Source organism: Cordyceps fumosorosea (genome assembly GCF_001636725.1).
Source record: "Cordyceps fumosorosea ARSEF 2679 chromosome Unknown scaffold_1, whole genome shotgun sequence".
Classification (NCBI taxonomy): domain Eukaryota; kingdom Fungi; phylum Ascomycota; class Sordariomycetes; order Hypocreales; family Cordycipitaceae; genus Cordyceps; species Cordyceps fumosorosea.
Window position 1 is genome coordinate 529,677 of NW_017387301.1, and position 26,683 is coordinate 556,359.

General features: G+C 56.2%; 12 protein-coding genes across 12 annotated transcripts; 7 read left to right on the top strand and 5 right to left on the bottom strand.

Moving 5' to 3' along the window:
- Positions 1-2,511: 2,511 nt before the first annotated feature.
- Positions 2,512-4,098, top strand: ISF_00165 (hypothetical protein; the record flags this gene model as incomplete). Its single annotated transcript, XM_018843772.1, has 1 exon — positions 2,512-4,098. One exon carries the CDS (start codon positions 2,512-2,514, stop codon positions 4,096-4,098), a length of 1,587 nt encoding a protein of 528 aa, XP_018708222.1.
- Positions 4,099-5,186: 1,088 nt separating this feature from the next.
- Positions 5,187-7,663, bottom strand: ISF_00166 (vacuolar transporter chaperone 4; the record flags this gene model as incomplete). Its single annotated transcript, XM_018843773.1, has 2 exons — positions 5,187-7,064; positions 7,139-7,663. 2 exons carry the CDS (start codon positions 7,661-7,663, stop codon positions 5,187-5,189), a joined length of 2,403 nt encoding a protein of 800 aa, XP_018708223.1.
- A 1,202-nt stretch (positions 7,664-8,865) lies between these two features.
- On the top strand, positions 8,866-10,224 carry ISF_00167 (Arginine N-methyltransferase 2; the record flags this gene model as incomplete). The annotated part of the gene is made up of 1 exon (XM_018843774.1): positions 8,866-10,224. The coding sequence occupies one exon, from the start codon at positions 8,866-8,868 to the stop codon at positions 10,222-10,224; it is 1,359 nt and encodes a 452-aa protein (XP_018708224.1).
- Positions 10,225-10,524: 300 nt separating this feature from the next.
- On the bottom strand, positions 10,525-12,366 carry ISF_00168 (hexokinase; the record flags this gene model as incomplete). The annotated part of the gene is made up of 6 exons (XM_018843775.1): positions 10,525-10,948; positions 11,003-11,451; positions 11,504-11,914; positions 11,970-11,995; positions 12,067-12,189; positions 12,327-12,366. 6 exons carry the CDS (start codon positions 12,364-12,366, stop codon positions 10,525-10,527), a joined length of 1,473 nt encoding a protein of 490 aa, XP_018708225.1.
- Positions 12,367-14,004: 1,638 nt separating this feature from the next.
- On the top strand, positions 14,005-15,361 carry ISF_00169 (N-acetyl-gamma-glutamyl-phosphate reductase, type 1; the record flags this gene model as incomplete). The annotated part of the gene is made up of 5 exons (XM_018843776.1): positions 14,005-14,743; positions 14,802-14,877; positions 14,934-15,149; positions 15,202-15,251; positions 15,306-15,361. The coding sequence occupies 5 exons, from the start codon at positions 14,005-14,007 to the stop codon at positions 15,359-15,361; spliced, it is 1,137 nt and encodes a 378-aa protein (XP_018708226.1).
- A 517-nt stretch (positions 15,362-15,878) lies between these two features.
- Positions 15,879-17,444, top strand: ISF_00170 (oligosaccharyltransferase alpha subunit; the record flags this gene model as incomplete). The annotated part of the gene is made up of 3 exons (XM_018843777.1): positions 15,879-16,210; positions 16,278-17,114; positions 17,168-17,444. 3 exons carry the CDS (start codon positions 15,879-15,881, stop codon positions 17,442-17,444), a joined length of 1,446 nt encoding a protein of 481 aa, XP_018708227.1.
- Positions 17,445-18,182: 738 nt separating this feature from the next.
- ISF_00171 (hypothetical protein) lies at positions 18,183-18,608 on the bottom strand (the record flags this gene model as incomplete). The annotated part of the gene is made up of 1 exon (XM_018843778.1): positions 18,183-18,608. One exon carries the CDS (start codon positions 18,606-18,608, stop codon positions 18,183-18,185), a length of 426 nt encoding a protein of 141 aa, XP_018708228.1.
- A 1,087-nt stretch (positions 18,609-19,695) lies between these two features.
- Positions 19,696-20,749, top strand: ISF_00172 (sphingolipid long chain base-responsive protein PIL1; the record flags this gene model as incomplete). The annotated part of the gene is made up of 2 exons (XM_018843779.1): positions 19,696-20,337; positions 20,405-20,749. 2 exons carry the CDS (start codon positions 19,696-19,698, stop codon positions 20,747-20,749), a joined length of 987 nt encoding a protein of 328 aa, XP_018708229.1.
- Positions 20,750-21,644: 895 nt separating this feature from the next.
- Positions 21,645-23,055, top strand: ISF_00173 (inorganic pyrophosphatase; the record flags this gene model as incomplete). Its single annotated transcript, XM_018843780.1, has 5 exons — positions 21,645-22,034; positions 22,188-22,307; positions 22,382-22,725; positions 22,779-22,862; positions 22,914-23,055. The coding sequence occupies 5 exons, from the start codon at positions 21,645-21,647 to the stop codon at positions 23,053-23,055; spliced, it is 1,080 nt and encodes a 359-aa protein (XP_018708230.1).
- A 235-nt stretch (positions 23,056-23,290) lies between these two features.
- On the bottom strand, positions 23,291-23,659 carry ISF_00174 (mitochondrial ribosomal protein L44; the record flags this gene model as incomplete). Its single annotated transcript, XM_018843781.1, has 2 exons — positions 23,291-23,403; positions 23,479-23,659. 2 exons carry the CDS (start codon positions 23,657-23,659, stop codon positions 23,291-23,293), a joined length of 294 nt encoding a protein of 97 aa, XP_018708231.1.
- Positions 23,660-23,998: 339 nt separating this feature from the next.
- Positions 23,999-25,340, top strand: ISF_00175 (Sec20 domain protein; the record flags this gene model as incomplete). Its single annotated transcript, XM_018843782.1, has 2 exons — positions 23,999-24,294; positions 24,395-25,340. The coding sequence occupies 2 exons, from the start codon at positions 23,999-24,001 to the stop codon at positions 25,338-25,340; spliced, it is 1,242 nt and encodes a 413-aa protein (XP_018708232.1).
- A 246-nt stretch (positions 25,341-25,586) lies between these two features.
- Positions 25,587-26,560, bottom strand: ISF_00176 (Class II aldolase/adducin; the record flags this gene model as incomplete). Its single annotated transcript, XM_018843783.1, has 3 exons — positions 25,587-25,680; positions 25,767-26,273; positions 26,421-26,560. 3 exons carry the CDS (start codon positions 26,558-26,560, stop codon positions 25,587-25,589), a joined length of 741 nt encoding a protein of 246 aa, XP_018708233.1.
- Positions 26,561-26,683: the final 123 nt, after the last annotated feature.

The following is a 26,683-nucleotide window of genomic DNA, read 5'->3' on the forward strand; positions in this document are numbered from 1 at the left end:
TCTTGCATGACGGAATTTACCCCGATGCAAACGCGGACTATGCACCACGTGTGGAGAAACTTTCGCATGAAGGCTTGATCTTCTAAACGAGCGAGAAATAAACCCGGGGTTTTTGAAGATCCGTGATGCGCTGCGTCTTGGGCTCAGGTTGCGTCCATGAGCTTGGCCTGATGTTGGTTTGGGAACCGCCCCAAGTGCAGAGGACTGGGATACGTAGCTCAAGTTCACAATTTCCTTCACCAGAAAATGCCCAAGACTCCCAGTCTATAAATGCAACCTAGGCAAATATATCCAGCAGAAAATAGAGAGGCTAGATGGCAGTCTACGTCCGCCTCATCCCAGCAGCGAATAAAAGGCAGCTCATGATAGCAGTGACTACGCCCAGGTTGACTGGCAGATGCGGATGAACGGGATGGCCAGCTGGTGATGGGGTCATCTCGCTTGCGTGGGGTTTGTGCTTATATCCAGGTAATGACATCGCCACCATTCTCGGGAACGGGATGACCAGAAATAGGCTACTTTGTTGTAGGCGTACATTTTTGTGCCTTTGAGGAAAGAGTGTACTGTGTGATGGGTGATGGGTGATGGGTGATGGGTGATGGGTGATGGGTGATGCGTGTAAGCTGTGTGCGCCAGTGCGCCCATTAGCGGCGGTAAGAATGTTCTTGTTGGAGGCTGGCTGTGGTGCGCCAAAGAGCAACACCATTATTAAACTGCCAGGGCTACTTGACAGGTCTACCAAGGCTGTGCGGTTATGCCACAGCTACATAAGTAGCTTGGTGGTAAGTGCTCGTGTCGTGTGCAGGACGCACTGTCAACGGCCTGGACGGCATTCTTCATTCCAGCGGGCTGGCGGGGACAGGGCCTGGGACAGCAACGCGAATGCGCTGTAGGTTGCCGTGGAAATGAGTCAAGTTAGCATTGTCAAGCATGGATGAGGTATGGAGTTTTTGGGGGACACTGTGTAGTGAAGTATTAATGACATGAGTCTGTACCAGGGATGAGAAAGGTATCCCGGTTCTTGATCTGTATCGTTTGTTCGAGTCACGGTTTTGTTCAACAAACTGGCACTTCTCATCATTTCCCAGCACTGCTTGGAGTCGGACCAACGTTTGACTTATTAATACGAAGTACAAACGACCAGCGGGAGGAGATTATTAGATTACAACAGCTGATTCGCCCAATCTCTGTGGGCGGCGCTCCCCGCGCACACTCTCCACTTGGTGGTGCGCAAATTCAGGCACAGTCTTTTGATAGGCAGGCTCTGGGACTCGGTGGTGCACAAGCCTTGTGTTGAGGAGAAGCATAATCGCAAATGCACTTGGGAGATTTCTGGACACCTTTTCTTTTATTATTAACCATCAGGAGAGCACAGGGCCGGGCCACCAGGTGTCAGTAGCACATGATGAATGGGAAACGGAAACAATGGAAACAACGGAAACAGCCGCGCCAAACATGACGGAGCCGTAAGTTTTAGCCAGGCAAGCCAGAGGGTATAAGAGGAAGATTACGGGGAAGCTGAAAGAGAATTTTTGCATCCCAGTTACCATCTACCATACCTCTTTTTTCTCCGATGTAGGGTCAGTCCCTTCAGACTCTCTCCCTGTCAAGCCCCAGCGCTGGCCTTCCAGCGGTTGTAGTGGCTACAGTAGTGTCCTGCATTTCTACAGAGCCGGTAGTGGATGTGGAGTGTGCACCTACTGTATGTACCTACTGTATGTACGTAAACACTGTGCTGGCCACTGTATTTGAGTCCGCCAACTCCCCCAAAACTCCCCAAATAGACGCTAAAATAGGTACGGGACGCCCCATCCCATGGCGCAAACAGCGGGCTGCTCCGCTATTTCCCTCTTCATTTCACGATCCACCAACCCATGATCCATCCATCCATCTGACCCGTTGCCTCGGAGTCTCTCTCACCCGCTGTTCGTCGCCTTGTCTGTTCCTCACAGTCAAGCTCAAACACGTCCCTCGTCCCATCTAACTTGTCAAGTTACTCTGCTCTGCTGGGCCAACCCGCCTACTTACCCGTGTTTCTCTCTCTGCACACTTCCAACACGGCATCCGATAATCATTTCCCTTTTCCGATCAAAGAGGAAACGGGCCTCTTACCTACTTCACTTGGCAGGCCACCTTCACCCGCCACATCGCATCGCTCGGCTCCATACTGTTACTGTCATATTCAAGGACCTCCTGGATCCTCCATCTGGCGACATCGACCTGCCACCTTGCCACCAACACAAACCCCCTTGTTGCCTTGTAGAGGCTATCCTCTCTTGACTCCAGTTTTGTCCCTGCTTTCAACGTCACGGCCGTTTGGCCCTGGTAGCGCCACTCTACACTTCACGACGACATTGAGCTATCTTGCCATCGCTTCTATCCCCTCGTTAATCGCTGCGGCTTGCTGGACCTGGCACTTCCTCATAGCTGTCCGCTGGCTCCCAAGCCTAAGCTTCCTTTGCTGCACCGAGTCATTCGGCAAGCGCCTCCGACCGACGGTTTATTCTCGCCATGGCAGCCACTCAAAATCAGCCACCTTCACCGGACCTCTCGCCAACTCTCGCCCTCGGTTCCTGCCCCGAGCTCTCCCGCTGCGTCTCAACCGCCTCGTCCCTCTCCCACGGCTCCGTTACCGAGGACAGCTCGCGGGAATCTCTTGGCAGCGGCCTCAACACCTCCCGCCATTCGTCCGGCTCCTACCACTCCCGCCGATCCGATGCTTCCCACGTTTCTCGACGCTCCACGCACTCGGCCGACTCCAAGACGCGTCGACGTGGCTACATGAGGCCGCAGGCCACCGATTTCGCTGCCAGCGCCAGATCCCGCGAGAGCGTCATGAGCCTCGGAAGCATTGCGCATCTGCAGTACTACTTTGCCCGCACCGGCTTGCTTGACGGCAAAGGCGCTCAGCTGGCTCGCAAGAAGCAGCCCAAGATCACACTCGATCTCTCCGCTCTCGACGGCTCGGCAGACACTACCGGAATTTCAGCCTCGGATTTTGATTCTTCATACGCCTCCATGGGCAGCAGCCCCGACCTAGCCTCGCATGGCGGCTTCGCAGCCGCTACCATAACCCAGTCTCCCGTAAAGGAGGAGGAAGACTACTACGACGAAGACAGCTTCACCGAGTCGGAATCCGGAATGCTTCCCCCTACTGTTAGCACATATCATCATAGAGAGACGCCCATCCCGAGGCCGCCGACCATAATGGAACTCAAGGCAGAGCTGGAGGCGACCCTTCGTGATGCCCAAAAGGCCCTCAAAGAGGCCGAAGCGAGGAAGGCTGGCGCGTATCTCGCAACCTGCGACGAGCCCGCGCTGCCCAACATGCCCGAGGAAAACTCCCAAGGCTGGTATGAACTCCAAGGAATGCACATTCTCGACGTTGTCACCCTCGCTATCCGCGCCGCCAAGATGTACTACACGGCGCACGAGCAGCCTGACCGCCTCGACTCTATCAAGTCGGAGAAGCAGGTTCGATCCGACCTACTCGCTGTCATGGAGGTCTTGAAGCAGATGGCCATCCGTGGTTTCAAGGGAGGCATGAAGGACGACGACACCAAGACCATGCTCGCCTGGACCGACAGTGTCTTCGACATTCTTCACAAGGAAGAGGCCATGGAGGCAGCTGAAGCAGCCGAACGTTCCAGCTGGACCTGGATGAGGGCCGACGACTGGTCCGGCCGCAAGCTTGCCCGCGAGAGTGCCTTTCTCACCTCGATGGATCCCGAGGCCGCCGCCGCCCTCCCCGTGTGGACGCCGGCTGTGGACGCGTCGACCTTGCCCACACCATTCCTCGCCGCCATGCAGAACGGGCTCCGTCTCGTGCGGCTGCACAACGCCGCCGTCCACAAATCGAAGCGCCGCTTTGGTGCCATTCCCTCGTTCCACACGGACACGCAGAAGCCGTATCGCTGCGCCGATAACCTACGCTACTGGGTCAAGGCCGCCGAGCTGCGCTTCGAGGTGGTCCTCGCCGTCGACGCGCTGGGCGTGGCCTACGGCACGGATCGCCAGGCCTGGCTCGGCTTCGAAGCGGCCATCCTGAAGTGGTGCCAGCACGTTCGTGAGGAGATTACCAACGAGCTCAGGAAGTGAGTTGGGACTTTGTGGGAACTAAACACCGTCATCACGGCTTTTGTTTCTTTTGTTGCGTCTACGACTTTTACGCCGGGTTTACTACATGGAGTTCTTTTTTTTTTCGCCTTTTTCTTCTCACTTTCTTCTTTGCGGCTGCTCTCTTACACTACTATTACCATTCTAGTACGGCATTTTTCTTTATTTTGGGCAAGAAGGATCAGGATACACAATATTGAAAAGGCAGTCTATTTTTTGTCTTTCAAGAGATGGGAACGCAACATGGCACTCGCACAGCGGATTTTTTACACCTTCTTCTTCTTCTTTTTTCCTTTATTATTTTCTTCTCCAGATCGGGAGCTTTTTGTCATGATCGGGGATCCTGGGCTTTCACCCTCGTTTCTGGTTGTTTCGCCTTAATTATGGGCGCCCTCTTGTTTCATCTACATAGGCACTCTTTTTTTTCCCCTTGCGTTTCCATTTCTTCACTTCTAGGCTCCCTCCTATTTTTATGTCACAAGACCCTTGTCTTCGTCATTTTGTTTTTCATCGTTGAGCGTCTTCATGTCAGTTCACGTGGAAGCCTACATATATATCCACAGTCATATACCCTTCCAGTCTTTTCTTCTTCTTGACTCTTCTATACCAGACTCATTCTCTTTATACCTTTTTTTTTGGTTCTTCAGACGACTGCCCTTTTACTCAACATTAGATAATCTTTTTGCTCATTTCTTCCGCCCAGAAAGGGAGCACAAAACACATCGAGATCGATAAATTTTTATTTAAACACTTTTTGAATCAAGAGTATGAACATGACTTGAGCATGCTTTATCGCTGCATGGTACGAAGTTCTGTCAGTGAATGCATAACAAGGTTGTATTTAGATCGGTTTTGTTGCAGGAATACAATACTATATATGCCCTAAAAAAACAAGACGCTTTGTACAAACACACAAATACAGATTACGGTCCTGCTTCAACAGCAGCTTTCCTCCTCTTCCCCTCGATTCCCTCCATACCACACTATTTTGTACATAAACAAGAAAGAACAACGTCACGACACACACATAACCAAAGCCCCAAAGACGGCCTGCCGCGACCGCCCCCGCATCACCAAATGGCCCGCTCACGACCCTCAAAGGCAAAGTTGAGCGCGACGGCCACGAACAGGGAGACGCAGAGCACACTCGGCCCCCACTTGTCAAAGTAGCGGGCAGCGCGGCGGTTGCGGATCGCCTCGCTGCGGTAGAGGTAGACGGCGACTGAGTAGAGCAGGCTGAGAAGGGCGAGGAGGGTGAAGATGGCGGCGACCCAGAACGACGCCGGGGTCGGGTGGCTCTTGAGGTTGAGCAGGGTCATGGCGATGGTGCCGATGTAGATGGAGTACTCGAGCCAGCCGAGAAAGGTGCGCTCGGCGGCGAAGAAGACCTTGGGCTCGACGCGCACGGGCACGTAAATCTTCTTGCCCTTGGGCGCGCGGAACTTCTTGGACTGCACCGGCTGATCGCCGAACAGCATCTGCTGGCGCGCGCTGCGCGACACCTGCGTGCTGCGCGGCCGGGGTACGATCGCCCACAGCGCGCTGAGCGCCGCCTGACCCCAAGCATGGCCTTTGGTGGCGAACAGCGTCGAGTAGTAGTGCCAGCCGCCGACTCGTCGAGCCTCCTCCAGCTCGTAGTTTTCATCGTACTCTTCATCCGAGTCGTAGATGGGGAAGTCCTCGCTCGCCGTGGGCATGTCCACCGTCTGACCCTCCATATCGGTAGCCATTCCGCGTCGGGACCGCTGGGAGGAGAATGGCCGCCCGGCACTTGTATAGGGCCTGACAGCATCCTCCTCGTCGGAATCATAGTCCTCTTCGTCGTCGTCAGAAGTCGTCGTCGTCCCAGAGAGCGCGGCCCTGTGAATTCCAAAGTCGTGCGTGTGAGGCTTGCGGATATCGACGTCCATTTGGGGCATCCAAAAGGGAAGTAGGTTGATACGGTCAGGGAACAAGCAGGCACAGCCGTGGATGAACTTGGAGAACTTGGGCACGGCCTCGACCAGGTGCGATGAAATGAGCTGGCGAACCCACTCGGGCGGCTCCTGGCCCATCTGGGTCTGAAGCTTCACCTCAAGGACGGCGTACGGGAATCGGACAACGTCCTCCGGGGGCAGCTGAGAGAATGGGTAGTCGATGCCAATATCCATACGTCTCCAGTTGTCGCCGCAGCGGGCCCGGCCATCCAGGTTGTCTTCGCGGACCATAGTGAGCTCGGTATCGAGCGAAATACGGACACGAGCATCTGCAGGCAGCTGGAAGGCCGTGCGATTGTAGAAGGAGCGGCAGACGGGCTTGTAGCCCTTCTTCAGCACCGAGTACTGCACCTCAGAAGCAAGGCGCTCGTCCTCAGCGATGGCCTTTTCCGACTTTTTGCCCTCCTTGCGCGCCTTTTCAAAGATGGCGCCGGGGAGCAGCTCGCCTCGTAGGTAGGAATTGACATTCTTCTCCTTGAGAGCAAAACGAGCCTTGACGGACTTTTCGCCGGTCCAGTCCTCACGGTGAGTCTTGCGCTCGACGAAGATGGTCTCGCTCTGCATGCCGCCATACCAGCGGAGACGGATGGCCTCGGCACCTTCCGTCTTCTTCAGACGGCCCTCGTAGAGATCCCATGTGTCAGGGTTGTCGTAGTAGATGGAGGTAATGGCAGAATCCTGGGGGTCAAACTCCTTGCTGGCGTTGAAGACGAGGACGGGCAAGTGCTTGAGGATGATGAGCTTGAGCTCAGTCACGTTGTCTGGGTGAACCCAGTATTTGGTGGTCTGTCGGACGAAGCTGGCTTGGGAGCCACCAGCGGCAGAATCGCCCTTGACGGGGTTACCTCGGGTTCGGACGAGATCGTAGAGCTTGGACAGCTTGATGACGGAGGCGTCGTAGTTTTCCTTGTAGAAGGGCTTGGCCTTGAGTCGGGTGTCGAACGCGGGTCGCAGATGCCAGCCGGTTTGCTTCTATATGGTGGGGATGCCGTGGTTAGCATTGTCACTGGGGCTGGGGATCGAACTATGCGTCATAGTCTTCTTACATCGTGCTTCTTGATGATTTTGTAGAAGCCAGTGTAGTTGAGCTGGACAAACTTGGCAAGGTCGTGGACATCGGCAATAATATCGGACAGATCCTCCTCAAGCAGGATAAACTCCTCCTCGCTGGGGCCCTCCTCGCTGAGGCCTCGCTCCTGGAGGCGGTTGACGACGTCGCGGACCTCGCGTTCGGAGACGGCGATGCGGCGGGAAATTTCCATGGCCTTGACCTGCTGCTTGGTGTGGACCTTTTCCAACTCGGTCTCGAGGCGGCCTACGAAGCGCGTCTCGTCGTCCTCGGACCACTGGTTGGGGCCGACACCGTCGGCCGGGGCTGGGCCGGTGCTGTTCTTGAGCTCCGACTTGAGGCCATTGTAGTCAATGTAGTACCATTGGTACTCGCGGATGACGCTGGAACGCAGCTGCTCGCCAAACTTCATGACGATAACACCGGGCCGTGCGCGAAATGTTCCGGGGGGAGGCGTCGTCCAGCGATTGTTGATTTTCCTGAGGTCCTTGATAATCAGCATGCGGGCATGGCTGGCTGGCGCGGGCGGGAGTGATGGATCAAAAGCGGGCTGGGACGCAAACAACGTAATTCAAGAGCAGACAGGCAAGTAGGTAACCACCTTTGAAAGGAGGGAGAAGAAGAAGAGGTGGAGGAAATCTCACCAGCCGACGCTTTTTCCTTCTCTGCAGAAAATCTCGGACGGTCGTCGACGATTATTCGTTGGTTATAATGTTGATGCAAAAAACGGGCCATGCGAGCAGGGACAAGCTTCGGTCGGCGAGAGAGCAGCTGGTTGTGGACGAATTGGCGAATCAAAGTCAGCAGTACTAAAACGTGGTGAGGAGGGGGAGGTGGCTTGTCGCTAAGCCCACTAAAATTGACCACTATACGCAACGGTTTAGGACGCTACAGTGGGCGACAACCCACTGAAGAACGCAACAAGGCGAGGCCTGGAACAGCCTGTCGGTGCCGTTTCCGCTTGCCCACTGCACCGTGGGGGCTACAGCGGGCCACGATTCCCTGTTGCCCGTTGCAGCTGGCTGCCTCGTCCACTGTGGCGTTTTGATCCCAGCTGGTGCGTCCTATATTTTAGGTTGCCAGGGGTCTGATAAGTGCTGTAACCTAAATATTTCATGTGCGTTATCGCTAGCGCCTTTGAATACAGGCTTTTATGCACTGCTCGCCGCATCTGTCTAGTACTTTACCTAGCAAACAGACAATCAACATAGAGCTATGTAGCTATTCTGTAGCTAGCCTCCAGCTTTTACTGCTCATTTGTATTATTATTAGTATACAGGCTTGCCTTGTACAGACAAAGGCTGATACTAAAGTAAGGGCTATCAATCCAGGTGCCCGCTTCAACTGAGCTTGAGTCTACCAGCCACGGCCTTTACGCTGTTGTGACCTATGTACACAATTTACAAACTTCAAATTGTAGGATGTTTCTACATTCCAGCTCCAAACTTCCTCCGGAGGCGTATCGTAACGAGGCGCTTTTAATTGGCGCTTTCTTTGGGCACCTACCAGTATTGCCCCTCCTGCCCGCACCAAGCTTCCCCTCCACAAGCGCCGGACTCTATACCGCCACTAAAAAAAATTGCCCGTCAAATCCCCAAGGAAAGAACCAGGGTTCAGTTTGCGCCAACTTGCGTTGTGTTCGGTTGTCGTCGTAAATCGAAAATCTCATTCGGGGGATACCTCACCCGGCTCGTCCCCAACAATATGCCCGACTTCAATGACGCCCTTGAGGCGCGCATCCCCGCCGACTCGCCCGACGCCATCCGCCAGGTCCTGCTACACGCCTGGTCGCGCGACCTGACCACCCTCAAGACGCTCCTCGAACGACCCGGCGCCGCCAGCGAGCAGGATACCAAGACGGGCGAGACGCCGCTGCACGCCGTTGTCCGCGGCTGCGGCCCGGCGGCGACGGCGCAACCCGGCGGCGACGAAGACGAAGATGACGAGGAGGGAGAGGAGGACAGCGAGGTCGCCGAGGCCCGCGCCTGCATCCAGGAGCTCTTCTTCTCTGGCGCCATATGGAACGATGTCGACGACCATAACGAGACGCCCGGCTGCACAGCGCTGCGCCTTGGCCACAAGTCGCTGTACCGCATGTTCGTTGACGCCGGTGTGCGCGCGGAGATGCTCTTTGGGCTGATGGGCGGCTACGAGCAGCTGTCGTCAGGGGCGGCCGACGACGAAGAGGATATGGAGAGAGAAGCTGACGAGCAGCAGCAGGGTGAAGAAGCTAAGGAGGACGAAGAGGCCACGGGGGGTAAAGAGGAGCGGGAGAGTGAAGTGGCGGAGGAGGACGCGCCGGCCAAGGACACAGAAGAGCCGACGCCGGCGCAGTTCGTGGCCCCAGACGCCGGCGAGAAGACGGTCACCAGCGAAGACTACCTCCAATCCACCATCACCTACGACGGCGACAAGCTCCTCGACGAGGACCTCAACGGCGTCATGATGGCCTGGGAGACGGACATCATGCGCCGCTCCGTCGCCACCCTCCTCCCCTCCCCCTCCTCCTCCTCCTCCCCCGGCCCGCGCATCCTCAACATTGGCTTCGGCATGGGCATCGTCGACGGTCTCTTCGCCGACCTCCACCCCTCCAAGCACCACATCATCGAGGCCCACCCCGGCGTCCTCGCGCACGTCACCTCCGGCGGCCACCCGCGCTTCAACCCCGCCTGGGAAGCCAGCGGGCCCGAGCCCGGCGCCTTCCAGGTGCTGCCCGGCCGCTGGCAGGACGTGGTGCCGACGCTCGCGGAGCGCGGCGAGCTCTACGACGCCATCTACTTTGACACCTTTGGCGAGGACTACGCGCAGCTGCGCGACTTCTTCAGCGACTGGGTGCCGGCGCTGCTCAACGCCGAGGGCCGCTTCGGCTTCTTCAACGGGCTGGGCGCGGATCGTCGGGTGTGCTATGACGTGTACGCGCGCGTGTTCGAGATGCACGCGGCCGAGGCCGGGCTGGACGTCGAGTGGCAGGACGTCGAGGTCGACATGCGAGGGCTCGGCGAGGACGGCAAGGGCGCTTGGGAGGGCGTTCGCAGACGGTACTGGACGCTGGACAGTAAGTGAAGAAAAGAAGTCACCCCACATGAATTCTACAGCTTTTACTAACAAAATTACTTTTCTTCTCCAGCGTATAAACTGCCCACATGCACCTTCATGGGCTAGCAATCATGCACGCATCGATGGCGATATTTTCTTATACCTATTTATTTGCTCATGATAGACGCATACACGCATGCACCCAAGCCCGAGTTGCAGACTGCGTGCTGCATCCAGCTGGATGAAATAGCATCACTATATTTGAATGCCCGCTAGTGACTTGACTACATTTCTTTTTCTTCTTCGTGTAGGACAATGGTAGCATGATTATTTGAACCGCTCAGGGTGAAGAATGCCAGCCAAGTTGCCCTGCTGCGCACGCTTCAGCGTCAGCGCAGCAATCAGGGCAGCACCTACACCACTGCCGTCCTCAGCGGCAAGAATCTCGACCGGGTCCTCAGCCTTGGGGTCGGTCTTGTCGGGCCAGTCGAGAATCTCCTTGAGCGCCTGCGCTCCACGGGCCTTGAAGTGAGGGTACTTGTTGAAGACGGAGCCGTCGGCGCCGACGTGGCAGGTCTTGAAGTTCTTCTTCTTGCAGATAGCAGCGACACCGCAGGCAGAAAGTCGGGCTGCACGGGTACCGATGAGCTCAGCGAGGCGTCGAATAAGCTCAAGCTCCGGGCCGGTAACATTGATCTGCAGCTTGTTGGCAAACAGGTCTAGTGTCTCCTGCAAGTTCTCGAAAGGGTCCCTATGGCACAGTTTCATTAGGCACCGCGCGACTGAGTGCGACGTCAAGACTTACTCTTCAATGGCAGAAAGGAAGGAAGCATCGAGGCTGTAGGCCTTGCGGAGAGGGGTAATGTCCTGTCCGTCGAAGATGTGCTCTTCGTCGTGCAGGTCAACCAGGGTGAGGCGGAAGATCTCGCCCAGGTAGAGACCCGCAATCATCTTCTCAAACGCCTGCTGGCCAGGACGGGGAGACTCCTGGTCGATGGTGATGTCGTACTTGGTGCGCGGCAGAATCTTGTGCTCGTTGTCGAAAGCACCCCACTCGCAGTTGATTGCCATCTCCATGTCGTCGGGGAGGCCCAGGTCCGCAAGCTTGGGGATCGAACCGCAGTGTTCGACATATGCGGCGTTGCAGCCGGTGCCGAAAATACAGCCAATCTTCATGCTGGGATCAGTATAAGCCGAGGCCATGAGCGTTCCGGTAGTGTCATTGATCAGAGCAGTCAGTTGGATGGGAACACCCTGGATGCATGTCAGTAGAATGCTACGCGGCAAAGCGCATCATTGGACATACACGCTTGACCAGAGCAGCCTCGAACATGGGGACGACATTTTGGCCCTCGACGCCGTCAATATCGAAGCCTTTGGTCCAGCGCTGCAGGACACCCTCGTCAATGTAGTGCTGCGTAGCGGGGTACGAAAAGGTAAAGCCAAGGGGCAGCGTGCCAATGTTCTTGATGTCGCCGTGGTGAGTTTCGAGGAACTGGTGAAGACAGTCGGCAATGTACTCCCACAGCTCGTCGCCCTTGCCGGTCTTGAGCTCCTCGGGCATCCTGTACTTGGACTGGATGATGTCGAACTCAGACTTCTTGTCGGTAAGGGTGATCTGGCAGACGCGAAGGTTGGTGCCGCCCATGTCGAGGGCGAGGAATGTGCCAGTCTCGTTGCCATCAGGATAGGACATGACCCAAGTAGGGTTCATGGGCTGTGGTCCGATTAGCATGCGTCGTAGAAGTGGACGTAGACTGGTTTGTGCTTACAATGCTGCCTCCCTCCTTGCTGAGGCCTGGCGACGGTTAGCAGCTGCTACTCGTTGCGCAACCGGACTGCGCGGGTTAGCGTTGGTGCGGCACGTACCCTTTGCAAGCTCCGAGATGAAATGATCGGTAATTGCCTTGAGCTTGGCCGTGTCGACAGTGAAGAGCTCCTCGATCTTGCGGATCGCGTCCATGGTACACTTGGGAACATCGGCCCGCGACCCTTCGGCAGTTGTTAGCTTTCAGCGCAGCAACCGATGGCGGCCATCGCAGCACGACGACAGTCTTGCATCGCAAAATAGTAGTGTAACAGTGTCGATTGATCGTGTTACCGTAATATCCGTGGCGTCCGGAACGTACCTTTTCTAGAGGGCGGAGCGCGAGGACCTAGGCCAACCATTTTGACTGCGTCGCGGGGTATGGAGGGGTAGCTACTGTACGGCTGGACGGGCGAGGGGCCGCCTGCGGGATGACGAGATCGTGAAGAAAGGTGGTGGATACGGTTGCAGGAGGCGAAAAGGGTCGAACCGTCGGCTCAGTGACGATGAGGGGATTAGGGTGCGTCAGAGAGGTTGGTTGGGTTGAAAGATGCAAGTTGGGCCGGGACAGAGCTGCGAGCTTATCACTGGGCTGCAGCCTGCGCGACGACTGGTCATAGCTACTGGTGGTATTTAGGCGTGGAACCAGCATGCTTAGTACCTTGGTTGCGCAGTTTTTGTACTGCTCCTGTCCCAGTTTTATTATGAACAAATACTCGCTGCGGTTCTTTATTATATTTCGACCAATCTGTTTCTGCTTACATGTTAAATGTCTTGCTTCTCCTGGCCTGCTCTACATGTAACTATGCTGCTCTCATCTGTGAAGCCTTGCCGTATCATGGTATGGCTACCGGGCGCACCACTTATAGGCGCATTCACGGGGAGATTCTGAAGGATAGCAATCAAAAGTTTAGGAAAAAGCTAAAGGGGGAAGTTTAGTATTCAAATGTGAAAAGAAATTTGAAACTCGCTGTAATTTTTTGAGCCTCGATTCAACCATTCACCTCAACCTTGGTCGTGGAAGGGCTTTGCGCTATGCGCTACTGGCTGATGGCAAGTCCATCGTCGATCGTTTCTGCGGCCTTTTCAAGCTTCATCATTACCAGATCCACAGAAAAGTTAATTCCCTTGCGGCAATTATCCATAACCAAAATGTCTGGATTTACATTCGGCCCATTTCTGGAGGTAGATAGGCCCACCAGAACTCCAGAGTCTCAACTGTATCAGCAGTTACCTAGGTAGTAGGGAACTGCGTGCTAGTAATGCGAAGTACATGCATTCACAGCCTGCGTTCCCTTACGAGAGGAGGTAACTGATTTCATTCACCCACTCACGAAAGAACGACAGAACCAGTCGAATAAAAAGTGGTGGATAACCGGGAGCTCAGTGTGGGTATCAATGTATATATGTGAGTAAATGCAGCCAAATACAAGGGCTTGTCACGGGCGACGAATTAAATGACAGTAGTATATGCAATGATTGGTCTGCAGACTGCCGCAGCGAGTACACTGAAGGAATATTGAATAGATACTGTGCCAGTCATGTTATCAGTCATGTCGATATTGCCTGTTTATGCAAGGTCACGAAACTACGTTCTCATCGACCTCTAGTTTTTCTGGGTGACCCTATTTTGAAAACAGAGGTATTGAACGAAAAGTTGAAATTGTCCACATAGCAAAACTATAGCTACATTGTTAGGTACTTTGCAAATTGCATTATTAGAATAGGCCAATTGACGTTTTACGGAGTAAAATTACCTTGAATTCTCAATAACTCACCAAACCCAAAGCAAAATCTGATTCAAGCTCTCAATTAGGTAGACTCGAGGGTAGTGTGCCACTCACCCCCGGACACCGATTTCGGCCACCGCCTTCCAGGCACGGCACTAATAAGAGTAAGCCACCCCCAGAATTGACGACGCTACACCAGGTCATCTTTTTCATCCCCATCTTCTTCCCCAGCATCGCGGCCAATTGGGGCCCCCTTCTTCGATCCGAATCATGTTCTCTGCTACTTCGGGGGCGGTGCGCATCGGCGCCCGTCGAGTCGCCGCCGCGCCCCGGGCCGCCGTCATCACCCCGTCCTGCCAGCGCCGCGGCCTCTCCTCCACTGGCCGTCTCGCTTACTCCGCCGCCGCCCTCAACACGAACCCGAACCCGCCGCTCGGCAAGAAGAACGCCTCCAACGAGGCGCCCTCGCGCATCGGCCTCATCGGCGCCCGCGGCTACACCGGCCAGGCCCTCATCGACCTGCTCGACAACCACCCCAACATGGACCTGCGCCACGTCTCCTCGCGCGAGCTCGACGGCCAGGCCCTCAAGGGCTACACCAAGCGCGAGGTCGTCTACGAGAACCTCTCGCCCGAGGACGTCGCGCGCCTCGACAAGGACGGCGCGGTCGACTGCTGGATCATGGCCCTCCCTAACGGCGTCTGCCGACCATACGTCGACGCCCTCGGCCAGAGCCAGAGCGTCGTCGTCGACATCTCGGCCGACTACCGCTTCGACAAGTCGTGGGCCTACGGGCTTCCCGAGCTGCTGGCACGGCCCAAGATTGCTCAGTCGACGCGCATTAGCACCCCGGGGTGCTACTCGACCGGTGCGCTGCTGGCGCTCAACCCCATCCTGGAGCATCTGGGTGCTTCGCCGACCGTTTTCGGTGTCTCGGGCTACAGCGGAGCCGGCACCAAGCCCTCTCCAAAGAACGACGTTGCTCTTCTCCACGATAACCTTCTGCCATGTAAGAATTTGTTGGGTCGTCACGCTGGTATTGTCTGGGGAAGCTAATATCTCGACAGATAGCTTGACTGGTCACACGCACGAGCGTGAAATCAACCACCAGCTTGGCATCTCGGCCTCATTCATCCCGCACTGGTCTGTTGCTCCCTTCTTCCCCCTTTACTGTGCCCCCCCAAACTGACATGACCTAGCGCCTCCTGGTTCCGCGGCATTCACCTTACCATCAACGCTCCCTTGAACAAGACCATGACCTCGCGAGACATCCGCCAAATCTACCAAGACCGATATGCTGGTGAAAAGCTCGTCAAGGTGATTGGCGAAGCCCCGCTCGTCAGAGCCATCCAGAACAAGCATACCGTTGAGATTGGTGGCTTCGCCGTTGACAGCACTGGCCAACGAGTTGTTGTGTAAGAGCTCCTCCAAGTCCTGAGGAGAGTCCGTGTCACTAACCCGCAATAGTTGCGCCACGATTGACAACCTCAACAAGGGTGCTGCCACCCAGTGCCTACGTGAGTTATTCCGCGATTAAAGTACCCTGCCCATTCCACTGACGCCTTCTATAGAGAACATGAACCTTGCACTTGGTTATGACGAATACCAGGGAGTTCCTTTGGACTAAGCTCTAATGGAAGAGGGAATATTGGATACTGGAAAGTTTTATCCAATCCTAGAGGTGTCGCCACTATATGGCAGCAAAGAGTTACACGTTGATTCCAGACCTATCGCAACTGCGAACTAGCCTGGAGCATCTGCTCGACGATATGGCGTCTCGCAACGAAGGCTGCTGCATGCCGGGCTACATCTCAGAACCACTTGAATAAAAATGCTCATTTTTCTGTAACAGTAAATAAATCAGTGCACGACAAGAAAATCGAATTCACTCTGTTACAAGTTCCTTGTCTGATTTTATCGCTATCGCTGGACCTCCGCCACCATAAATCGGAAGCGGGTCAATGTTCCCACGACAGGCTGTGATTGGCCGGCTGCCGGCTGGGGAGCTCCAGTACTAAGTTCAAGGAGCAACGTATGCCTTTACAGGGCCAGCCAGCAAGCGAGCTTGCGAACCGAATTACACCTGTCACTCCACGCATACGGCCTGTGCAGTCAATGAACAGCCGCGTTCGCCAACCGTCATCATGAAGCTCCTGTCAGTCGCAGCGGTCGTATCCGGTCTGCTGTCGCCCGTCATTGCTGCCGCGTCCCAGAGCGCCAAGCTGCCCGCCGACTTTAAGCCGCCCCAGGTGTTCAGGAACGCCAACCTGGTGCACGTCATCTCGCTCGAGAAGAATTACGCCAAGGAGCAGATCAATGTTGCCATTGAGAACGTGTCGAAGGAGCCGCAGAACGAATACTACGTTCCATTCATCTCGTCGCAGATTGCCCGCGTCGGCGGCTTCGAGGTAAAGGACCGCAAGGACGACAGCGCTGGCCCGTTTGCAGTCGACGTGGTTGAATACGACCCCAACAGGTAGGAGGCGATTGCTCGAATTTATGAGTCTACCCGTGTTGTTTTTCTAAAACGCCATTCTTCACAGTGATACACAATACTACCGAATTCGTCTCCCCAGCCCGCTCAAGGCCGGCGCCCAGCAAACCCTCGGCATCACCTTCTTCTACCTCGACGCGTACCGCCCGCTCCCCGCCACGATCGAACAGGACGAGGCGCAATACCTGGTCCACGACTTTTCTGTCTTCGCCCCGTCTGCGTACAAGACGAGCAAGCAAAAGACGGAAGTCAAGTCTGCGTCCGCTACCATCCCTGACTACACCAAGATCGACAATTCGCCTCAGAAGCAGGGCAGCAAGCTGATCTACGGACCCTTTGACGAGCAGCCCGCCGGCGCTGTATCACCCGCCCGGGTCCGCTTCGAGTTCGCCAAGCCCGTCACGCATGTCTCCCGGCTGGACCGCGAGGTCGAGGTCAGCCACTGGGGCGGCAACGTCGCCTTCGAGGAGCACTACGTGTTGGAGCACCGCGGTGCCAACCTCTCGACGCCCTTCAGCCGTGCCAAGTGGACGCAGTCGCAGTACTTCAACCGCGGCGCCACGGCCGCGCTCAAGGAGCTGCGCGTCCCGCTGCAGGTTGGCGTGGCAGACCCCTACTTCACCGACGTCATCGGCAACGTGTCCACCTCGCGCTTCCGGAGCAACAAGCGCGAGGCCCTCCTCGAGCTGAAGCCGCGCTACCCCATCTTTGGCGGCTGGAAGTACCCCTTCACGATCGGCTGGAACATTGACGCGGCCAGCATTGTGCGCAGCACGGCCGCGGGCGGTAACGTGCTCAAGGTGCCTTTCCTGGAGGGGCCCAAGCAGGCCGAGGGTGTCGAGTATGGCCGCGTCAACCTGCGTGTTCTTCTACCCGAGGGTGCAGAGTGAGTAAAATTTGGTATTCACAACAGGAATTGTTTGCTAACTGATGTATCAGGAACGTCAAGTTCTCCACCGACATCCCCGAGTCGTCCATTACCGAGACGTCTGTCGACGTCGTCAAGACGTATCTGGACACTGTCGGCCGCACGTCGGTCACCATCAAAGCGGCCAACCTGGTCGACGAGTTCCGTGACCGCCACCTTATCATTTCCTACGAGGTCACGCTTCTATCATCGCTGCGCAAGCCTGTTGTGATTTTCGCGAGCATGATGTCGCTGTATTTCACGGCTTGGGCTATTGGAAACATCAAGGTTGGATTTGGCAAGAAATAAAATGGTAGAAGGGTGGGAAGGATATGTGAAAGGAGAAGTCTGAGAGATGATTGCAATATAGAGGCTCTGTATAATATAAACGGAAGACTGATATCCTGAAATGAAAGAGATTGGCCTAAGCAGATGATACATAATTGGTGAACTCGTCCGGGAATAGCCAGAGGGTTTAGCATTGGGCCCTGTTAGTGTCTACGAGAAATCGCTTGGCAAACTTGGGAAGGAACAGGTAGGTAGGTAGATCCCACCACCCTCGTGACCAGGTCTGGGACGCGATTGATGCTTTTATTACAGAGGACCTTGATCCTTGATTTAGTTCCTTCCAAGATTAGCAACAAAGTGGGAGGGAATAAGCTGGGCTGGTGATCAAAGCATGACGAATGGGGGGTGGGGGGGGGCGAACTGAGCCACACTGTCAGTCCGGGGGGCTTGGCATCAGCTTTCGGAGTGTACGAAAGCATGTTGACGTATACTTTGATAACGGAGGGAAATCCCGCGTAAAGACCGGTGGCAGTAAGGTGTATATAAGTCGGAGCTGATCTCGTGTGGACGCTGGGTGGCATACACTATCATCTTCAAATTGGTTCCTTGTGCGCAGCTGTTACCAATACACTTACTTATACACGTCAATTAAAGCGCTTCTCTTTCGCTTTGCATTATTTACTAGCACCTGACACGGTCTTTTTCAACTACATCCACAAACTACAAATACGCACATCTGCAGCCATGTGTCTCGGCGGCTCAAGAAACAAATACGGCGACGACGTCATCCCGGCGCGACCCTACGGCGGTGGCGGCGGCTACGGCGGCGGGCAATACTACAACAACAATAACCACAACCACGGAGGAGGCGGCATGGGCATGCTCGGAGGAGGAGGGCGGCACAATGGGGGCGGGATGGGAATGAGCATGCTGGGAGGGCTGCTTGGAGGCGGTCGTCGCCGCCCTGGAGGCGGGATGGGGATGGGGATGGGCCCGATGGGAGGTGGCGGCTTCGGCGGGCACCACGGGGGACATCACGGTCACCACGGCCATCACGGAGGCGGCGGGTTTGGCGGGCTTGGCGGGCATCATGGAGGGCATCACGGCGGCGGCGGTGCTTTTGGTGGACATCACGGCGGTGGCCATCATGGGGGCCACCACGGAGGCCACCACGGGGGTCATCATGGTTTCTAAGGGGTTCCGCGCACACTCTTCTTCTTGGGGCCGACCCGGATTGGCACTGCTGATGTGGGAGGTTGCATTGTATTGTATTTAGGTTTTGGTTATTACGGGGCGTTGGCCATGACGCAAGACAGGTATCCAGGCCGGGCGAATGAAAACGGCCTTGGTTGTTTCAACGGCATAGATCTCATTACATCATTAGAATCAAGCTTGATTTGGTTATGCTTCTTTGCTGTGTGTCTTAGCTGCTAAGGTGTAGAGGTGTAGATACTGTCTGAGCCGCTGAATGGGGACCGCTGTACCTACTAAGAAGCGATTGCTGCAGAATGTCAGGTAGCTAAAGAAATGCATAATTACAGGAAATCGGACGCTCCTGAAAAGCTGCCGTTAGAATATCAAGGGCGGGGTTCAATTTGTTTAATTCCTGTCCTGGACTTGGTGACGCTGAGATGGGGCGCTTGCATGACATCATGACGCATTCCCTTTTTCGCCTCCGCCTCAGCAGAATCAAGGCTTAAGCTTTTAGCTCTCTGGTCCATCTGCCACATCGCTTGCTGCTTGCCGGTGTTCTCGCTGCCCAGATGCCCAGCTATCGTCCCATGCTAAGCTGCTAAAGCTGGCCCTAGTCTCGTCATAACTGCCATCATAACATTTTTGTTCGGCCGTCTTCTTAAATACTTGCCCGTACGTAGCCTTGCACAGGCTGGCTCCGCCAAACTTGTCGATCACATCTGCACGACCACGCTGGAGCTCGACATTTTTGCCCTCAGGAATCACCCTTGCTTCTACTTTTCCGACAGATTTGCTACAAGCTTAGCTTCAAAGGCTTCGTAATCCCCCTCACTCTCAAGTATGTCGCCTTTTGGTTGCGCTGCTGTCGAGGAGCTTCCTGCCGCCCGAAAACGGGCGCAAACGGGCAGCCCGCAGCTTCCGCCACGAAAAAGGACAGCTCTTGACTAACATGCAGAAGCAGTATCTAATACTCTATCGGAAGCTTCCTTCACAATGTGAGCTGCAACAACCTCCTCCGGCCTCCTCTCCGTTTTCTGCCCCCCTTCATCCTGGCCCGGCTTGTCTGCCTGGTCACATCATGCCCCGCCGAAGCTTCGACGACGCCAATCTCATGCGACTCATCTCGCGCCGGCGATCCTCCTCGCACAGTGACTCCCTGACTGACACGGCACCCCCTCATAGGAATCGCGCCTTTTCTATCCGCTCCGGCGGCTCCAACAAGGGCTCCAGCTCAGGCGGCGGCGGCGGCGGCAGCAAAATGGGCGGCTTCTCCCTTAACTCGCTGCGGGGCTCCGTGCAGCCCGAGCTGTCCAAGAAGCTCTTCCGCCTGATCAAGTCGGAGAACAACCTCATCAACGCCCACGAGGCCGCCGGCCGCGAGCGCATCTCCATCGCCACGCAGCTGTCCGAGTGGGGCGAGCAAACCGGCGACGACGCCATCAGCGACGTCTCGGACAAGGTTGGCGTCATCCTCAGCGAGATTGGCGAGCAGGAGGACTCGTACGCCCACGCCATTGATGATTCCCGCGGCTACCTCAAGGCCATCCGTAACACGGAGAAGAGCGTCCAGCCGAGCCGTGACGGCAAGGCTAAGATTGCTGACGAGATTCAGCGCCTGAAGCTGAAGGAACCCGAGAGTGCCAAGTTGGTCGTTCTCGAGCAGGAGCTTGTCCGCGCCGAAGCCGAAAACCTCGTCGCCGAGGCTCAGCTGACGAATATCGTATGTTTTAACACGCCGGCTCGTTGTTGAGCATTAGGCTTGTTCTTGCTAACATCACCGCCCACAGACTCGTCAGAAGCTCAAGGAGGCCTACGAGGCCGAGTTTGCTGCCACCATTGAGCGCGCCGAGAAGCAGATTATCCTGGCCAAGCACGGCCGCCGTCTGCTCCAGCTTCTTGACGACACCCCCGTCGTCCCTGGTGATGCCAAGCCCGTCTACCACCATGCCAGCCAGGCCCGCCAGGTGCTCAACGACGCCGAGGACGACCTCCGCGACTGGCAGCCCGAGGCGGATCACTACACGGCTGAGAGCACCGGTGCCGCCGTTACGACTACCACCGAGGAGGAGACTAATAAGGCACCGGAGCTCAATGTGGAGGAAGGGGTTACCGAAAAAGCCACTGCCGCATGATGGAGGCAATATTGAGATTGTGTGTGGATGATACCTGATGGTTGTTCGTGATGGTTATCTGCAACTGTTTTCGTGTTTTGATATGGTGGGTTTCTGTTGCCACGGAGTATTTTTTTTTTGTCTATGATTGTGATAGTAATGGTGACTATGAATTATGCAATGCGTAACTGTTCCCATGAGCTAATTGTACACAGATCGGATCTAGTACATACCTACTAAATTGTGCATCTGTCATGGTAGCAGGAAAGAGGATCTGGAAGGAATAGTCGCCAGTGGAATTATGCCCAGCACTGACACTGCTCATACTTATAAGAGCCATCTACCAATATATTAAGTCATCAGTGCCTCATTCGTAGATGGCGTCAATTTTCAGCCTCAAGGGACCATCCAAGACAAGACGGTGCCAAGACGCAGCGCTCTGCAGTTGGCCTCGGCAGGGCGCCGCATCCACTAAAAAAATGCCGCCCCTATTCTGGTCGTGCGGTTCCGAGGGATCTTCGTGGTTGGTTCTGCGGCAAAAGAGACTTTTCCCAATCCCGACCAGTTCCCTACCACCTATCTCGCATTGTCCTTCTTGTTTCTTGTTAGAATCAATTGTGAACAGCCTCGGCCAACAGCCCTTTCCGCGATTGACCGGGTCCGACCCCGAACCTCCAACCTCAACTCAGCCCCCCGTGTTTTGTTTGTCTTCCCTTCTTTTTTCTCCCCTCGTCCGGGTCCTTGTCCCTCCATGAAAGCCCCAGCGAGCGTTTCGCATCACGCCTTACGCCGCCTATCGTCGCCTCTACTGGGTCGAGCCAATCACGCCGTCAGTGTCAGCGCCTACCCAGGACAGCGCACGATTTGGACCGGTGCTGCAGTGACTGGCTCTACGGCCACTCGCCTTGCCTCAAGAATGGGTCTCGCTGCCCCGCCCCCTCCATCTGGTGGTGCTGGCAGTACCACCAAGTTCTCTGCTGCAACTTCTTCTTCCCCTCGTACCCCCTCCGCCTCCTCTTCTTTCTCCTCCTCCTCCTCCCAATCGCCACTCCAGCGAACCTCACAGATCGCAAACCACCTCCAGAGCCCTGCGCCGCGCACGCATCGCTCACTGTCCACCATGGCGTCTTCCCCCTACGCGGTCCGCAAGATTGCCGCTCCCAACACCCTCGAGCACCGAGTCTACATCGAGAAGGATGGCGTCCCCATCTCCCCCTTCCACGATATCCCTCTCTACGCCAACCAGGAGCAGACCATCCTCAACATGATTGTTGAGATTCCTCGCTGGACCAATGGCAAGCTCGAGGTATGTTTGCCTTGTGTGCCGTTCCTACTGGGTCGTGTGCTCCTCGACCGCCGCCATTTTTTAACCCCGCGGTTGAAATGACGCAGCCTGACTAGCAAAGCGGCGTCAGACACTTACGAAGTTGCATGCTGACATGTGGTTTTCTTTCGATAGATCTCTAAGGAGGAACTCCTTAACCCCATCAAGCAGGATGTTAAGAAGGGCAAGCTTCGCTTCGTCCGCAACTGCTTCCCCCACAAGGGCTACCTCTGGAACTACGGTGCCTTCCCCCAGGTACGCCAAACCCGCACCGTTGACACCACGCGTCACCGTGGCCTGCATCATAACTAACACGCGCATCTTTGCAGACCTGGGAGGACCCCAACACCGTCCACCCCGAGACCAAGGCCAAGGGTGATAACGACCCTCTCGACGTCTGCGAGATTGGCGAGCTTGTCGGCTACCCTGGCCAGGTCAAGCAGGTCAAGGTCCTCGGTGTTATGGCCCTTCTCGACGAGGAGGAGACGGACTGGAAGGTCATTGTCATTGACGTCAACGACCCTCTCGCCCCCAAGCTCAACGACGTTGAGGACGTTGAGCGCCACCTTCCTGGCCTCCTCCGCGCGACCAATGAGTGGTTCCGCATCTACAAGATCCCTGACGGCAAGCCCGAGAACCAGTTCGCTTTCTCCGGCGAGTGCAAGAACAAGGCGTAAGATTAATCCTTGGTTGACTGGTTCGATTCATATTGCTGACATTTTCTAGTTACGCCCTTGACGTCATCCGCGAGTGCGGTGAGGCTTGGGAGCGCCTGATCACCGGCAAGACTCCCGCCGGCGACGTCTCTGTGTAAGTTGAGCCTTTTTTGCCAGCCATTCCCTCATGCTAATACGCCTGCAGTGCCAACGTCACCGTCTCTCACTCTCCCGCTCGCATCGCCCCCGACCAGCTCCCTCCTCTGCCCAGCAACCAGGAGATCCCCCCTGAGAAGATTGACAGCTCCATTGACAAGTGGTTCTTCATCAGCGGCGCCTCTGCTTAAATCTAAGGCGCATTTGAAAGCAATCTGAGTTGGGAAATTGGGAAAAGGATCATTCATCATCGTAATGTGATGCCAGGGCAAAAAGCACCTGGTGAGAATATTTGAAAAGTTTTGGTCCTCTACACATTGTACATGTCCCCCTCGCCTAATAAGTGATACAAAAGGGAGCTGATGTATAGCTCCCGTATAACGCCGCTGAAAAATGCATAGTGTGTGCTCGTAGTTGTACAATATATTAATCTGTGAGATCGGCCTTTTTCTGCAGCTTCCGTGAGTGTCGGTCCATTTCCTCGACCAGGCCCTTGATTGTGATTTTGCTGGTGTTGAAAGTGAGTTCCTTGCCGTCCTCTGTGATTCAATAGGTTAGTAAAGACCTTTCCCCTTTTCTCCTCCAGAGAAAAAGTCAGCCCACAGCCCACGTACTAAACTTGACGGCAATTGAGCTCGGCTCCGTCGACGTGCGTGGCAGCAGCGTCGTGCTGATGGTCGTCCCGGTCGTCCGGGCGTTGGGCGGCAGCAGGGTCAGGAACAGCCGGGCGGGCTTGGCGCATGCGGAAAACGGGTTGAAGCGCGCGGTGATTTCGGTCATGAACTTGGTGATCATTTTGGGCGGCAGATATATCGGGAGGAGGACAAATGTTTGGTTCGGCGCGCTCTCTCTGTCAAGGAACCCTGAGCAGAGATGTCGAAATTTGGTGATGCGGCATTGTCCCCCGATTGTTGCATATTTCGCGGTACAAGGGTCTCAAAAAGCTCCACCCGTGAATGCAGCCCAGGCATTTCGTCACTAATAACTGCTAGAGGCCAGCTTGAGCTTGCTTAGCATTTCCCAGCTTTTTCTTCTTCACACACACAAATACGAATATTATATATTGAACAATCATATCGTCTACACAATCTTTTGGGATATTTCGTTTCTCTTATGGCCTTTCCCTCTCGCGCCATGTTGGTCCTCCCAGGGCTGCAAGAGCGCCTGGCGGCCCTGCAAACGTCGGCGGGCGAGCTTTCGGTGCTCGTCGACCGCCTCGCGAACCTGACGTTTCAGCCCGGCGCCCTGCCGCCACCCGGGGAGAACAGCGAGGAGGCCAACGATCTCATCGCCGAAATCAGGCAGCACATCAGAGCCGGCTTCGAGGAGCAGGAGCTGCTGATCGCCCGGTCGGGCTTCGCGCGGCCCGAGGGCCACGAGAAGGAGAGGCTCCTGGATGGCCTGGCCCGCGTGGGCGACGACCTAACACGGTATGTGTGGGCTGTCCAATGGCCCCGGACTCTGGCGTTTCTGGCCATCGTTGCGCGTTTTGCGTGTGCTAACAAAACGTGTGTGTGTGTGTTTGTTCAGATACCGCCACGAATTTCAAAAAGCCCGGTCACAGGCGAAGAAGCGCTTGATCGAGGCCCGGGAGCTGGAGAGGCAGCTCGTTCGCCAATCCTGGCTCGCGCCGCCGGTCCCCCCCGAACCCGAGACGCAAGCCGAGAACAACGACGAACCTACCACGACTGCCGCCACGACCACGACCACCGCCCAACACCACCACCGCTCCCCCCGAAGCGTCCGCCGGAGCCGGTCGGCGACCGGCAGCGGCCTCACCGATGCGGACCAGCAGACCGTCGGCGCCAGCAGCAACGTGACGGCGTCGCTGCGGCGCGCGCACGACCTGATCGCGTCGGAGCTGGGGCGCAGCGAGTACGCGCACCAGACGCTGAGCGAGTCGACGGCGGCGCTGCGGCGGCTGGACGACGGGTACGGCGCGCTGGACGACATGCTGGGCCAGTCGCGCGCGCTGCTCGGCTCGCTGCTGCGCTCGCAGAAGAGCGACACGTGGTACCTGCAGACGGCGCTGTACATGCTGGCGGTGACGGCCGCGTGGCTCGCGTTCCGGCGACTGCTGTACGGCCCGCTGTGGTGGCTGGTGGTGCTCCCGCTCAGGCTGCTGTTCGGGGTAGGGTCCGCGGCGACGAGGGCGGTGATGCCGGCTGGCGGCGGCAAGTCGGCAGGGGTGGGGACGGGGGGTGTTGGTGGTGGTGGTGAGGTGGAGGTGGAGGTGAAGGGCGTGCCGGACGAGGCGCTCCCTACGATCAGGGTGGATGGAAAGGATGGTGCGGCTGTTAAGGAGGAGGTCAGGGAAGCCGTGGAGGAGGCTGTGAAGCAAGTTGTTGAGCAAGTCGAGCCGGCCTCAAAGGAGCCAGCCGAGGAGTATGCAGCGGACGAGACAGGAGCGGATGGAGGACAAGAGGACAAAGCCGCAGAAGAAGAGGGCAAGGCACATGAAAAGGACGAATTGTAAAAGTGCGTCTGGTTTCTTTCTCCTTCTCATGACGAATTATGTAAATGACAACTCCCTGGACATAGATAGGTGATAACGATGAAATCACAAAATGACATGGGTCCCTTGCCCTGTTGAAGGCGGGACAACTCTCAACCACAAACGCGCAACGCTTTTTTTGTTGATAAACCCCCCCCGACCCGTGTACACCAAAAGAAGTCGAACTGCCAAAAACCTTGAAAGAGAAAGTAGGGATATGCTGCCCATTTACGCTCTATCAGGGGCGATGCGGGGAATGTCGCTGATCCAGGGGATGCCGAGCTTCTTCATCTCGACGGCCAGCTGGAAGAGGTAGTCGAGGCTGCGACGGAAGTGTTAGCCAGAGCAACGTCCCGAAGCAAGCAAACGCCCACTCTCCCCTTCCTCCTCCTCGGTCAATCAACGTACCTCTCGCACTGCGTCTTGGCCTTGTGCACGTTGTCCCCCCAGACGTACACACCGTGCCTCCGCACCAGCACCGCGTACGCGTCCGGGTGCGCCTCCATCGCCGCCTCCAGGTACTCCGTCAGGTCCTCCTCGTGCGGCGTGTTCTCGATGACCGGGATGCGCAGCGTGTCGTGGTACCCGAGGTTGCCCGCCTTGCCGAACCCGCGCCCGAAGCCCTTGATCTGCTCAATGTTGTTCATCTCAAACACTCTGCTGTCGCCCCCTTGCTGCTCGAGGAGCAGGGTGACGAGCACGGCCCACTGCGAGTGCGTGTGGATGCAGCAGCCGGCGCCGCGCCGGGCAAAGGCGGCGAGGAAGAGCGGCGTGCACTGGCTGGGCCGCAGGCGCGGCGGCGCGCGCAGGTACGTCCGGGTGGGATCCGTCTGCGCGGCGAGGGAGAGGACGTACATGTCCGAGGGCTTCATGAGTTCCTTTTGCACGCCGGACGGGGCGATGTAGACGAGGTCGCTGAGGGGAAGGAACGGGGGTCAGCCGATGGGGGGAGCTTACATGATGAGCAGCGCGGGGGGGGGGGGTTTATATGCAAGTAGGGCGGAAGGAGAGACAGGAAGGGGCAAGGAAAAACAGAAAGAAAAAGAATTTCAAAAAACTCACTCATCCCGGATGGAGCAGCCGCCGCCGGTGCCCGTCACCCAGCCCAGCGTCCAAAACTTGGCGCACAGCGCGGGGATGAGGTTGGCGGGGTGCTCCGGGTCGTTCGACGTGACGAGCTTGTCTGCGTCGTTGGCGGCCATGGTAGATGTTGGCGGTTGTCGAGTTGACAAAAGCTCTTTCGAAAAATTGTACCAAAGAGGAATCTTCCCGTGAGGGGCGTTCGAGTATAAAGACGCAAGAGGCAGCAGATGGAAGTGGAAGCT